This window comes from Ictalurus punctatus, chromosome 17 (genome assembly GCF_001660625.3).
Source record: "Ictalurus punctatus breed USDA103 chromosome 17, Coco_2.0, whole genome shotgun sequence".
In the NCBI taxonomy this organism is placed as follows: Eukaryota; Metazoa; Chordata; class Actinopteri; order Siluriformes; family Ictaluridae; genus Ictalurus; species Ictalurus punctatus.
In genome coordinates this window covers 19,371,840-19,387,541 of record NC_030432.2, presented here as the reverse complement: position 1 = coordinate 19,387,541, position 15,702 = coordinate 19,371,840, and the positions used below count along the sequence as shown (strand labels likewise).

General features: G+C 40.4%; 1 protein-coding gene across 3 annotated transcripts in view; it reads right to left on the bottom strand.

The window, feature by feature from the left end:
* The window catches only part of st14 (ST14 transmembrane serine protease matriptase), a 66,877-nt gene that overhangs the window by 27,380 nt on the left and 23,795 nt on the right, over positions 1-15,702 (bottom strand). For 2 of the 3 annotated variants that reach the window (XR_008398189.1, XM_017491289.3), the window contains exons 4-8: positions 9,799-9,869; positions 7,805-7,974; positions 5,325-5,360; positions 2,565-2,796; positions 524-663 (exon numbers count right to left, since the gene is read on the bottom strand). Coding sequence is in view for 2 of the 3 variants with exons in the window: in XM_017491289.3 (XP_017346778.1) it covers positions 524-663; positions 2,565-2,796; positions 5,325-5,360; positions 7,805-7,974; positions 9,799-9,869 (649 nt within the window). In the remaining variant the exon portion in view is untranslated. The remainder of the gene's footprint in view (positions 1-523; positions 664-2,564; positions 2,797-5,324; positions 5,361-7,804; positions 7,975-9,798; positions 9,870-15,702) is intronic. The other variant, XM_017491290.3, reaches the window with a different exon arrangement.

Here is a 15,702-nt window from a genome sequence, read left to right as displayed (position 1 = left end):
ATAGATCCAGGCTCCACCGCGACCAAGGATAATGGATGGGTGGATAAGCATTCTTGGAACTCCGCTCGTCCAATCAAATTAGTGAACCGGAACTAACTGTTGTACAGTAATAATTATGATATTTTTTTCCCCTTTTTGTCTTTATTACCCCTTTCTCACATTTAAATGTGTCTGAAATCTTGGGGAATTGTTAACATTTGACAATCTATTAGTAGCAAACTTGCGAAGCATTGTAGAAAGTATAGCGTTCGATATAAGTAACGCACAAACAGTACAGGGGGGGGGGGGGGGGGGGGATAAATCAGTCCCACATGACCAGTTATGAAATGGAGTGATGCAGCTGACTCAGAGGTAGAATGCCTGCATTGTCAGCATAGTGTGTGAATTCTGACTCGGTCAGTTCCTCCGAGTGGTTTATCCAGTGCTTCCCAGGGCATTTTCATCTACTTTTCATCATCCTGTAAATGTTTTAGAAAGAAAATGAGGACATGGAGCATAATGTGTGGTGATGTATTAATAATACCTGTAATGGTGGGGATGGCGCGGTAATGGGCTTCAAATCCTGGTCTCTGAATCATACTATCAGTGATGAGGTTGATGAGCATAAAGTTGCCAGAGGAGATCACTTCCAGGGGGTTAGTCGGGGGGCGCTGACCACAATTCCTGTCAGTGCCGAAAGAGTAGAGAATTTGGTGCCTGAACTGGAACTTCAATGTAACTAAAAAAGTAAATGGTCTATATATCATGATATCTGATACATACATACACACACACGGTTATCCTATTGACTGAAAACACTCGACTCCAATTTGATCTTCAACTGCTAATCTAAGAAGCCCATATTCTTTTGTCACTCACAGATATGTAATATTGGATCATTTTCTTCAATAGATAAACGACCAAGTATAATCATTTTTATTTAATTTTGTCTAATTGTCTACTTTTAGGACTTTTAGGAAAAATCTGATGATGCTTTAGGTCATATTTATGTAGACAAAGAAAAAGGGTTCAAAAACTCTCAAGCACCACTGTGCGTGTACATTGTATTAATATTAATATTTATTATATACAATAATTTTCGATAGATAGACAGTATACGCAAGCACACACAAACGAACACGCAGTGGTGCTTGAAAGTTTGTGAACCCCTTGGAATTTTCAATATGAATATATAATTTAATTACAATCTGAACGGAAGCAGCCGATTCGATGTCAAAATATTGCACTTCATTTTAAAATTGTAAAATTAAACTAAAAAGTGCTACAGATTTTTCAGTGATTTAAAAAAAAAATGAATAAAATACATTCATGTTTTTTAGTAAACAACAGAAATTAATGTAAATAATATAAATCATGAAAACCTTTTAAAAAAAAAAAAAAAAAAAAAAAAAAAAAAAAAAAAAAAAAAAAAAGAACACTAGTGTATTGCTGCTAGTCGGAGACAAACCTATACATCATTACATTTTGTCTATCGTAGAAATGTCTTCGAGACTTGTGATATGAATTTTTGGTCATATCGTTCACGCATGCTGTAAATCTTCATACATTTGCTTTGAGCAACAGTGTTGAGCAAAATAATCTCATTTTCAACTAAAATGATTTTGTAAAGTAGCAGGGAAATCTATACGATCATTTACTTACCATTTCTCCAGTACATTTCCATTACATTTGTGTTATTATAATAAAATGACAATATTACAGCACTTTAAACTGAAAAAAAATGACACGACCTTGATTGATGAGGTACTTAAATCAAGTACATAAAGAATTTGGCATGTGTTTATAATGTGGTGACTCAAACCTAGCTGCTGCATCATCATATACACTTACTCTTTCTTACTTTTACTGTCTGCTGAATGAATAAATTCCTGTTATCATTGACATTAGAGCAGCTATAAACCGTTGCTCCCACACAAGCTCTTAATTCGCTTGAAGAGAAGTTTTCAGTGTCAGAAAACTTGAGGTTACAGCATTAACAAAGTGCTGACACTGGAGACTGCTTCCAAAAGGTTAAAGAAAACATCTTACAGAAAATATCATCGCCTAAACGATTCAACATTTTGAATCTGCTTATTTAGATTTAGTCTTCGCGTTACTATGGAAACTACACATATAATGTACATATTAGAGTGCATTAATAGAAATGCATGATTTGCTCATCAGCCACTTTCAGATCTAATATTAAAATAAATAAATAAATAAATAAATAAATAAACAAACAAACACCTTCTGACCAAACAGATTCAATAATTCAGTGTCGTGTGCTACATTTTTTATAAGGACCTTCCGTACATTTAAAATGCAGCTCGGCTGTTTTACAAAAAACTGCAAAGAACAGGCTATAGGCCAACATGTATATCGTGAATTTACAAAAGTAAAATAAAAAACCTCTGCGATCAGGAATTCGGTGACATATCCAGCTAAGCCTTTAAGAGCAACGACAAATCAATAAGACGACTCTGAATACTAAGTAAAATGGACAGGGAATTTAGTCATGCTACAAAAACGGGCCATTCTGTTTGTATACTTGGCTGCAAAACTCATGCTGAGGAATGTCTACTCACTGCGTGATGGCGTGAGATGTATCGGTGCTGAGAGAGTCGAAGATAAACACGTAGTCGCTGGAGCATGAGTCCTGAATGTAGAAAACAGGGAACTTGACCAGGATGGCTTTGTCTTTAGGAGCGCGGATTTGCCACTGGCAGCGTGTCTGGACTGGATACTTGTCTGGGTAACCAGGAGACTGGAACTTCTGGATGCTGGACGTAGCCTCCAGACGGACGAAACATTCCGCTGCTGGAGAGAAAGACATTTCTCACTCTGAGTAACGGCACGCTAAGAGGACATCACCATGGCGTTCACTGAAAAACACTAACCCTGGATAGAAATGTACACTCTGGCAGAGTTTAACTGCAGTCAGACTTTGTATATTCAGTACACACAGATGATCTTGAAGGCAGTGATCGCTCAGCAGGTCAAGTTAAATGACAAACACCCTAAACTGTGTTTTTATTATTAAATCCTTTCGTTTGAAATAATCTGAGTGCACAGATTTGGTGACGGTATGAAAATACAGCAGTTTTGCCTTTTTTATTTAAGAAACAGGAGCCAATATACTCATTGGGAAAGTTTGAGGTAATATTAAACGTGAAACAGGTCGGTGTTGTTGCCTCATAAAATGTAAGAGCCAATCAGGTTTCATTATGCAAATTTCAGACAGTTTCAATTTGCATAATCATGAAATTTGGATTGTGGGCGCAAAGTGGCTTAGTGGTTAGCATGTTTGCCTCACACCTCTGGGGTAGGGGCTCGACATCCACCTCCACCCCATGTGTGGGGGGAATGTCCTCCCTTTGCTTTGGGGTTTCCTCCGGGTACTCCACGTACTCCGGTCACCAAACAACAAAGGGTGTGCCTATCAGAGAGAACAATAAATCCTGTTCCTTAGTCCGAACGAGAGCAAAATTGACGCTTTTGTTTCGTTTGCGATTTAGCTTGCTTTGTTTTCTCACTACACATAATTAAACAAACCAAAAATGCAAAAAAATTAAAAAATTTATGGCTGATTCCTTGGTCAACAATACAACAACAGAAAATTGTAAACACACCATTGTTAATGGTGTGTAGAAATCGTAAAAATCACCTGAGCACAGAGAACCTGGAGATGCACTTAATATGTCACTAAATGGAGAGAAGCAGTGAGATATATCACTATATCTGCCAGAGCCATATCTCCCTGTTTCTCTCACCTGGTTTCCCATTGAAGCTAAGCAGGGTTGAGCCTGGTACCAGTACCTGGATGGCAGACCTCCAGGGGAATACTAAGGAAGCGGTATTAGTGAGGCCAGCAGGGGGTGCTGCTGGAAGTGATATTAGTGAGGCCAGCAGGGGGAGCTGCTGGAAGTGATATTAGTGAGGCCAGCAGGGGGTGCTGCTGGAAGTGATATTAGTGAGGCCAGCAGGGGGTGCTGCTGGAAGTGATATTAGTGAGGCCAGCAGGGGGTGCTGCTGGAAATGATATTAGTGAGGCCAGCAGGGGGTGCTGCTGGAAGTGATATTAGTGAGGCCAGCAGGGGGTGCTGCTGGAAGTGATATTAGTGAGGCCAGCAGGGGGTGCTGCTGGAAGTGATATTAGTGAGGCCAGCAGGGGGTGCTGCTGGAAGTGATATTAGTGAGGCCAGCAGGGGGTGCTCACCCTGTGGTCTGTGTGGGCCCTAATACCCCAGTATAGTGACTGGGACACTAAGCTGTAAAAACAGCACTGTCTTTCGGATGACTCATTAAACCGAGGTCCTGACTCTCTGTGGTCATTAAAAATCCCAGCACACTTATCGTAAATTGTAGGGGGATAACACAGGTGTCCTGGAGAAATTCCCCCATTGTGGGGATCTATCATGGTCCCCTAATAATCTCCATCCCTGAACCGGCTACATCACTCTCCTCTCCACCTGTCGCTAGTGTGTGGTAGGTGTTCTGGCGCACTGTGGCTGGCGTCGCATCATCCAGGTGGACGCTACACACAGGTGGTGGTTGAAGAGATTCCCCCACCCCGTATAATGTAAAGCGCTTTGAGTGCCTAGAAATGCGCTATATAAATCTAAGGAAAAAAACAGATACAAAAATTTCCATTTAAAACATTTTGTGTACTGTTCAGTTTCTCCGTTTGTTAATCTTCTCTTTTTATCAGTCCGATTCTCCAGAACACACCGAATTTTTACAGCACCAGCTCTGTCATTTAACTCAGTTTGCGATTTTTTCGCAGCTCACATCTGCAGAAAAACGTCAACAACAACCCAAAGCACAAAGCATTTTTGCTTCATTTCCTGTTTTGGGGTCGATTCAGGTTAGAATCGCTTTCCAACTGCAAACGTACTGCTTTTGCGGTGGAACCGTATCTCACGCGGATGTTCTCGGACCGGACGTTTTGCTCCACACCCGAGTGTGACTGGTTCGGTTCATTCGTACACAACAATGATGAAAAATGCACCAAGGTTTGACGAAGAAGGACTTCACACTACGTATGTGAAAGCACCATAAAACTCGTAACCATCCACAGAATCCTTGAAGGAATTCTGTGTTGAAGAGTGTAGGTGTGTCTGGAACTTAGATTGGGCCTCCATGTCCTTCGTGCAGGTAAAAGGTCACGCATGCAGGAGTAAGCGCTGGGGCTGAACGTGTGCATCGTGTTTTACGTGTTCATGCAGGAAAACGCTAAAAGAATGGAAAAGGGCAGCCATTTTTCAGTGACTGGCAGGAGAGAAGCTGCCAAGCCAGGTGGAAAATTGCAGAGCAGCAGTGACTGAAATAGGACACGCTTTACTCACGGGCTCTCGGGTTCCTGGCCATCCGGGGGTCTGTAACTGCACAGTGAGAGAGAGAGAGAGAGAGAGAGAGAGAGAGAGAGAGAGAGAGAGAGAGAGAGAGAGAGAGATGCATAAGTGGAGCTCTGCACTCATTCTGTCCAATTTCCCAACATTTCCTATACGCCTGTCCAAAATCTTTTAATATCTCATCTCACCTTAGTGCACACACACACACACACATACACACACACACCCTGGTTGGCATTGACAGTAACAAACATCTCCCACAGCAAATATAATGTAAGCAGTTCAGGTCCCTGAGACACTGCATTGTGGCTTTCTAAAAATGACTCAAAATGGAGACATACTGAAAGTACAAGAAACAGGAAACGACATATTTCATGGACTGTTAACGACATTAAGCGTAATTATAAATGTGATAAATAGTACAATGTGCCTTTTATTTATTTATTTATTTTTGAAACGCTGTGGTATAAGAGGAATAAAACACTTTGGGATTGGCTGTTATTGGAAAAGAATCGAATTCAAGGTGGGAACAGTAATTCCTCTTCGCTTCAGTTTGCATCGCATCACCTCAACGTTGATGGGTTTTTCCAATAACAGGATGCCTCATCCCATTTCATTCCTTTCATACGCTGCATTTTCTACCTTCTACGCTCTGCATAACCGATCGGCAACAAACGGAGCTGCTAGCCACACCCACACGTACTAGTTCCTAATGGGTCCAGTTTTGGACAGCTTCCCAAGCCCTTACAACTGGAACCATTTGGTACTGAATTGTGGAATACGGCAGAAAAGAAAAGAAAAATAATACAACAATCCTGCTTGTTAGTGTATTACGAGCAGGAAAAAAAAAAGCCCTTATTAACACTCAAACACAATTAGCACCACAATCATATTAATCACTTCACACCACAAGGGTAAATCTTCACGGCGCCAGATGATAGCAGTCTCACAAATAGCAGTGCAGTTCTACTGTGTGAAATGATATGCTGATGAAACATTTTTTCACTTCACCTCACTAAAGATTGGGGGGGGGGGGGGGGGGGGGGGGGGGGGGGGGGGTTATTGAAACCCTGGCGTTCCGGCACAGGGAAATGAAAGTACATTCTGACCTTTTCATTCCCCAGATTGATGGTCGTTTGTAAATTGCAGAAGTCGACAGCTCAATCATGCGTTCATCATCTTCTCATTATCCACACCGTACTGTATTTACGCTGATGTGCATGTCCCTGCACTTTTAAAGGCCAGAGTCTGACCTCTTTACGCTATTTTTATTCCGTTTAGTAACAACAATATTAAACATGAACTTTATTTCAATAGCTACTTTCATTTCCGATACGGGGTGCTCGACATCAATTTAGTGCTTTAGACGGATGCTTAGTGATCGAATTCCGGGACAGTTCAGGACATTTCAAGCGCTAAGTCTTTTACAAGATTTTTCATTCAGTGATTACGGACTCGATATTACTGGCGTTTCCCCTTCAGGCAGGATTGCATTTGCATCCCCCCCCATCACAAATCATTTCAGACTTCAGTCCACAGTGGAAGCTGACAGATGATGGTCAACGGTGTTAAAAGAAAATGCTGACCTCACTAAGACGTATAATCGTTGCAGCGCTACAACAAAAGACCTGGTACATTCGCTATTAAAAAAAAAAAAAAAACACTTTATGGAGGATCTTTTTTTATTCCTATGCCGCAGTGATGTGCAGTTGCTGCTGGTTTAATGAGTCAGAACCTTGTCTTGGATAATTCTCTGAACTGTACAAAGCAACTTCAAATATGATCGTGAGATGAGCCAAAGTAAGGTGTAGTGTTCGTTAACCTACTTATCACTGTCGATTAAAAAAATGGTTCCCTTCTTTAAATTCATCCTTGAGGTTTTGCAAAGCTGTGTATACAAGAGCTTTATATATATATATATATATATATATATATATATATATATATATATATATATATATATATATATATATATATATATATATATATATATATAGTATGGAATAAAATATTGTTTCATAATGCTGTTATAGGAAAATCCACAGAAGGGGATGATAGAAGTCCAAATAATGGATTGAACAAAATCCTGTTACATATTTAGTGTCTTTCTTTAATTCACAAGATGTTTTAAGCACTTCAACAACAAAAAGAGCTTCTTAAATTCCAAAAGCTAATTCCGTGCACCTTGTGTAAAGCCTGATAAAAGAACTGATTAGATGCAAAAGCCTGCAATAAAACATTCATAAAACTAAAAAAAAAAAAATTTAAATAAAAAACATGCATTTAAGACCAATAAAAGCCTTAGCCAAAAAAGCAATGTAAATACAGTTTTAATCTGTATTTAAAAAGAGTATGTGTGTATTGGGCTGTACATTCTGTTGTGACTGTAAAATGTGAGCTATAATAAAGGCTCAGTAAAATATTCAGGGAGCGCCATAGTCATGTACGTGCGTGCGTGTGTGTGTGTGTGTTACTCGAGGCAGTGATGTCGGTGATGGTGAAGGTCTGCATGCTGCGTTTGCCCTCCTGACGGACTCCTCGGCGAAGGGTTTCCAGCACGCGATCCGCTGTCAGCTTGGGCAGCAGCTCCATGTCCGCTGGAGGAACATCGAAACGTATCCAGTGGTATGCGGTCACACCATCCCTACACACATGTGGAGAGACTTTTAGCGGTGTCAGAATCACGACTACACACCGATTCATTTCTTCCGTATATTTGGCAGTTTTCTAGTCACAGTAGACTGTATTCCGAGTAGAAGTTCAAAATGTATCATTTTTAGAATACATATTTATGTATTTAATAGTAGCCGCGAATTTCCTTCCATGTTTTTTGCTACTTGGTCTATGTTGACATATTGATGGTGATGAACTTAATACTGCTCCTCACTCACGCCCATATCACACAAGAAAAATCGAATCAAGGTCAGAATCATGCATTAACTGAGACATGCCTCTGTTTTCAAACTCCACCCATAGCACTTTCGGAATAGCGCTTAAAGTTGCTATAGTGGATTTTTTTTTTTTTTTTTAATTCCTTACTTGTACAAATAACCTGGAAGATATGTAGAACATGATATATATATAAAAAAAACAATACTGGATTACGTCGTGGCCTTAGCAAAAGTGTATTAAGTCGACAACCTGTTTGGAAAATGGACTTCCTGTCCGGAATGCTTGCTTGTGTTTGGATGTGCCTACTATCAGTCATTTTCTTTAGAGATATAGAGACTATACAGGCCACTATAGATCCTGGGGGAGGAGTTTAGTGCACATGGACAGGAATCATTTAAACGAAGAACCCACCTAACCATCACAGACGTAATCATTAATTTTACCTAATGCAGTCTATAGTTATGTCTGATTTCTGAATATCGAAGTGCACAATATCAGAATTAAAGCCTCACTGTGTGTACCTCAACTCATATACAGCTTTAGATCAGTAACCATAACGCTAATCAGTAACCATAACGCTAGCACATGCACTCTACAGCCAAAAGTATGTGGACACCTAACCCACACACCTATATGTGGGTTAAACTGTTACAAAGACATTCTAGACACTTCTGTGCCTCTAATGTTCTGGCATGCTGAAGTAGTAAAATTTCCAAACGTATCAAATGTATGCCACAAATCCCCACAGCCACGCTTTACAATCCGGTTTAAAGCCTTGCCTGACGAGTGCTCAACAAGGACACGGATGTGATTACTCGGGTGTCCACATACTTTTGGTCATCCACATTGTAGGTAGGCGGTAAAATGCTTTAGGATGTGCTGGTATAGGGAAAGGAACACATGGGATGGTGGTCTGTTATCACCCTGAAGTGGATTCATTTCCTATAACAGGACATGAGGTGTTTTATTCCTCTTATACCGCAGCAGTTACAGTTTTTGATCGATTAATGAACAGCAGCTCATGATTTTTTTTAACCATGCATTAAATAAACAATTATGTAAGTCACTCTAGATAAAGGTGACTGCGAAATGCCATAAATGTAAATGTGTTTATATAAACTTCATGCTTATACGAAATTAATCACCACCTCATTACCAATCATCTTTGAGAATTCAACAGTGCTGGGGTATAATAATTAATACATGTTGCAATCTGTGCACTACTCCGACATCGTAGCATTGTAAAGCTCTTTGCAAACTTTATACGTGATGGAAACTCTGATAAACCACATAAACCCAAATACTGCTCTGATTGGATCCACTATTTTTTTCCCCCAGAATATCTAACTTGATGCCAATGTGCATGGCTCAGATCCTCTACTGACGGCAGAAAAAGAAAGCTGCATAAGTCTAAGATTAAGATTCCATAGACATATCAGCACCAATAACGTATCTGTAATTGTTGTACAGTAAAACTGCATTGATGAATACACATCAGGGTTTAGCACTGATCACCTCGTGAGTTATATCAGGAGTCAGGGGCTTTTGGGAAGCTCTGCTCACACGCCGGTCTTACCTGAAGGCAGAGATGACAGACTGATTGTAGTACTTGAAGAGAAAAGCGTCATTGGAGATTGTCTTATTCAGCTGAAAGGGGGGGGGGGGGGGGGGGGGAAGAGAGAGAAAAAAAAAAAGACAGTATCGATTTTGGGAGTGATATGAATAATTGTATCAAACACGATAGCGACACCGGTGGTTAAAATTCATAAACCTTGATATGAGCCATTTTATTCACGTTTTCCGATTCAATGTAGGATGCTAGTAAAACCCAGTCCTAAATGAAATCAGGGACACACACACACACACACACACACACACACACACACACACACACACACACACACACACACACACACAGAGCAATGAAATCAAAATGGTTTTGCTGACATTGCCAGTTTTTCCCCCCGGCTGTATAATGCGATCTGAGCGTGGGTTTGAAGTGATGGCTCGCTCCAAGCAATAAAGTGAATAAAATGCTGGACTATAAGTCTCAGACTGGGGTTTATATGGAAATACATAATTTGGTCGTATGTGACCTATAGAGCGCGCTGTACGATTGAAAAGAGATTGCACACATTTCAGGCAACATGCCTCAAGGGAACAGAGGACGCACTGTGGATGGAGCTAAAAACACATAAAACACTTAAAGAAAGGACACAAACACCGTCACGGTAATGAGTAAAGATGTCTTAGCTATGTGTTCGTATAAAACTCTAATCATGAGAACTGCTTAAGCTTTTTATCAAGCCTTGCGCTATGATTGCTAATGTTTTTTTATGCTAATATTGTATTAAAACTCAGTTCAGGAGATTTATAGTTATATTTGATCTCCCCCCGCCCCCGCCCCCGCAAATCAGTGCTCTAAAAGGTTTCTTTACTTCTATTCAACTTTGGCTGTGTTGGTGAGGTCTTCCAGTCTGCTTCTACTTGCTTAGAAATCTTTTCCTTTCTTTAGGAGATTATTTATTTATTTGATTTTACGAGCCAGTTGTAGCTGAACGTCGTTTTCACTCCATAAATCCAGATGGCATTCAATCTTACCTCAGATCATTCACTGTGAAATCGGAAACATCCAGACTAGGTCCAAAAAAAAATAATAAAAAAAAATAATGCTCAGATAGAGCAGATCACTTCCACACATGGTGAAATTGGACATGTTCTACTACATATATTAGTAGTTCTGATAAACTACAGACCTTATTAGGAACACAATACCAATCCTGGGCAGGCCCTCCATTTAGTTTCAAAACTCAATTCTTCATGGCATGGTTTCCACAAGATGTTTGAAACATTCCTTTTAGATTGTGGTCCATGCTGACATGAGAGCATCACACGATTCCTGCAGATTTTTTTAGCTGCACGTCCATGCTGTGAATCTCCTGTTCTACTGCATCCCAAAGGTGCTCCATTGGATTAAGTTCTAATGACTGAGAAGGCCACTGACGAACATTGAACTCATTGTCATGTTTATGAAACCAGTTTGAGATGACTTGTGCTTTGTGACATGGTGGATGGTCATGCTGGAAGTGGCCATTAGAAGATGGGTGAATTGTGGCCATGAAAGGATGCACATGGTCAGCAACAATACTCATAATAGGCTCTGGCATTCGAGCGATGATTGATTGGTATTAACTGGATCAGAGAGTGCCGAGAAAAAACATTCCCCACGCCATTACACCACCACCAGCAACCTGGACTGTTGACACAAAGCAGGTTGGGTCCATGGATTCATGCTGACGGCACCGAATTCTGACCCTACTATCTGTGCGCCTCAGCAGAAATTGAGATTCATCAGAGTAGGTTACGTTTTTGCAGTCTTCAACCGTTCAGTTTTGCTGAGCCTGTGCCCACTGCAGCCTCAGCATTCTGTTCTCGGCTGACAGAAGTGGAACCGGACATGGTCTTTTGATGTTGTAGCCAATCTGCCTCAAGGTTGGACATGCTGTGCATTCCGAGATGCTTTTCCGCTCACCACAATTGTACAGAGTGGTTATCGGAGTTACTGTATCCTTTCTGTGAGCTCGAGCCTGTCTGGCCGTTCTCCGTTAACCTCTCTCATCAACAAGGCGTTTCCCTCTGCAGAACTGCAGCTCACTGGATCTTATTTTCTTTATTGCACCATTCTGAATAAACTCTAAAGACTGCTGCGCATGAAAGTCCCAGGAGATCAGCAGTTATAGAAATACTCAAACCAGCCAGTCTGGCACCAACAATCACGCCAAAATCACAGAGATCACATTTTTTCCCCCGTTCTGAAGGTTGATGTGAACATTACTCGACGCTGCTGGCCCGCATCTGCATGAGATCATGCATTTCACTGCTGCCACACGATTGGTTGATTAGATAGTTGCATGAACGTATAGGTGTACCGGTGTTCCTAATAAAGTGCTCAGTGAGTGTATGTCCATTTCGTTATGGCACATACAGTACCATATCTATCCACAAACTTGATCATAGTTTGAAAATCACTTTGAGGAAATCAGCACCAAGCCCCTGAATGAAAATACATACGTTAAATAACGATGTAGATTCCTTTTAAGTTGCAGATAAGGCTCAATAAAGAAATGTTGTAGGCTTAGCACTTTAGCATTACTCCTAATCCCTAATTTATGATATTTACCATGTAGGTTCTGTAAGCTCTGAAAATCAAGGCTCAGCTCTAAGAAAATGAAGATGCAAGTCCAAGCGCTCACCTCCACGTCCCCCACACTACCCCAATGCTTCACCACTCTACTGCATTAACCTCATTTAGAACCAGAGGGGGGAAAAAAACCCTGATGCTGATGGATTTCAAGACCCGGTTTAAATTTTACATAAGCCATCAGATCTCCACTGACAGGTTTAATGCAATCCTACTTATAGTTTTCCCCCCAAATACATGTCAGAACACATCAGATTACAGCGCAGCCTGCTTGAAGCCCGGCCTTTTTAAGATGAAAGAGTCCATGTTAAAGAGAGCAAACTGCGGCAGCACAAAAGCCGCATGCGATAAGAGCATGATCAGCTAGCCATAAATCTTTAACAGTGAATCTGGAGACATTATTGGGAAGACATGCAGTAATGTTAAAATGAGTGATGTGTGTTGAATTCTGCTGAGCTAACATCAAACTTAGATTCTTTAACTAAAATACGCTAGTGACCTATAACTATCATCACTCTTAAATAAAGCCACTGAAAAGAAAACGTCAACCACACTGCTGCGGTCAGCGACATGACAAAAGTACATCTCTCTGAAAAATCTTCTAAACAGTCAGATAAACCACCACTGTGCAGTGTTCAGTATGCAAGGAATTAAAGACTTGGGGCCATGCTGTTATCGGAAAGTAATCAATAGAGCACGTTTACATGGACAGCGGTAATCTAATTACTAACCTTATTCTGAATAAGACAATGTTGTGATTAAGGTGTTTACATGAGGCGCTTTTAGAATATTCATTTCATGTTCCCGTTTTACATGTTATAGAACACAGATCGATTAATGGCACACGTGATTACGTCACCGCGCCACACCGTCCGAAGTTCCCTCCAGGATTTCACGTATCGACATACGGCTGGTCTTCGTTATGGTAGCGTATACAGTTTTGGGTGTTTTTATTTTTCATTTTACGAAAGCTTCAAGTGCGGTTAATTATTTGTCGTGCTGTACGTGCAAATAGACGACTGCTTGAAGCCGTGGGCTGCGTCCCAAACCGCGTACTTACCTACTACATAGCAGAGATGCATGTATTTTCCCTGCTATATAGTAGGTAAGTATGTGCTTTCGGACGCAGCTGTGCTCTCATTTGCCGTCAAACGCTCACCCACTGCCGTGTGTGTACGTGTCCTGTCGCAAAATGCGGTGAAAACTTTGAACTTCCAACCTCAATCCGGACCACAGAATCTGTCTCCATCTTCAAAAAACAGCTAAAGACCCACCTCTTCCGTGAGCACGTAACTAACCGCTAAAACACCAACCCCACATTATTAATGTAAAAAAATAAACACTTACACATCGACTCTGCACACTTTGCTTCTCTAGAACTTAATTAAAAGATCTTGTACGGTAGCACTACTTTTTTAAAAATTGTTCTCCGCTTGGTATTTCGCTTTGCTTGTATTTCCTCATTTGTAAGTCGCTTTGGATAAAAGCGTCCGCTAAATGAATAAATATAAATGCTTTTCTAAAATCGTTTATTTCGAGCGTCCGCCACATAAATTCCTGTCTAAGATGTTAACATATAGTATTAAAACGAGTGCATTTGGTTAGCATTTCAGCGCAAAATTGAATCAACACCTTCTGATCGATCAGAATCAACAATTCAACAGCACATGTAAGAAGAAAAAGTAAAAAAAAAAATGTATACACTTGAAAATGTTCAAGGCTGATCACGTAGACGGTCATTTTCCTGCAGTTTTTGTGCTCCAGAAAGTGAAGAGCGTAATTAGAGTTTCTTTTCTGTGGGGTTTGCTCACTGGCACGCGGTGCATCAGCGCTGCTTCGGCGCTGCTTCGAGGCTTCATAAAAACTGGGAATATATTTCGAGCGAATAATAATTAACTAACAAAGTTAAAATATGACACGCTGATGCGTGTGCATAAACTACAATGGAGAAGCCATGAAACAAAAAGACAGAAAAAAAAAATTGTTAGTTATGTGCCATCGCAAAAATGAATAAATAATTCCAGTAATGAAACAAAATGATGCCGGCTAGCGACAGCGAGCTAACCTTACATTAGCTAATCTGAAAGGATTTCTGAGAAGAATTTAAGATACCTTAATACAGGTTCATAATTTTCCACATCTAAGCTGCACACGCCGGCTAACGTGACCCAACCTTACTGGAATTTTGTGAAGACTTCTATAAGCCATATTTATAAAAATGTCCATAAACTAAACTGCTAACACTAGCTAGAAGGATAACATTAAGCTAATCTGAAATGATGTCGAAGAAAAATCGAAGCTATATTAATACATCATCTTAATGTTCACTGCTGAACTACATAAACCAGCTACCGTGAGCTAACCCGACAGGAATTAAGCCATATTCATAAATGTTTAGCATTTTCATTGCTATCACTAGCTATCTGGCTACCATGGGCCACGCTGACAGGATTTGTGACGAGATGTGAAAGTCATAAATGTTCAGAATCTTCACTGCTATCACAAGCTAGAGATATGTTATCTCTCTAGAACAGCGAGCCGTACTGAGGATAAAAAGGAATTTTAGAAGAAAATTTAGAAGTCTGATATCAGCACGTGCCTACATGAAAACCAGGTAAACTAGAGGAGTCTTAGAATAGAGCAATTTAACATTTAATTCATAATCCAGAATGTGCAACCGAATGATAGCAGCCTCTATAACTGGGGTCATTAAATCCAGTGCTGAAGGACCACAGTCCAGCACAGTTTGATCATTTATTTCCCTGCTCAAAGGCACCTGCTTCACCTCAGCAGCTAATTACTGGGTTTAGTGAGTGTGTTAGGAGGAGTGCTCTCCTTGACTCTAGCCCTTCAGGACTAGGACCGTGATGTCATCCAATCAAAAAAAAAAAAAACTACAACTTACACTGAAATTCCAGGTACTAAAATATGCTTGATTGTAAAATGGCCATATAAAATCGTCCAAAACGCAACTTCTGAAGCCTTTAAAAGGTGAACCGTTAGACTCCGAGTAGAGAAATCCCTTGCGCCTTCCTAACACGGCCCTGCCTTCCCATGAGAATTCAAACCACAGACACTTCAACAGCACTTCAAGATTTTTAAGCAATCGCAGATGGCTGTGAAAATGGAACATCAGCATAATGGAGTCCATTATGGAGCCTGTTCATGTTGCACATCCATCTGTGTGTGTCAGCTAGTAGATCACAGAGGAATAATAAAAAAATAAAAAATAAAAATAAAATAATAATAATAAAAAAACAGATACGCACGATACCTGTT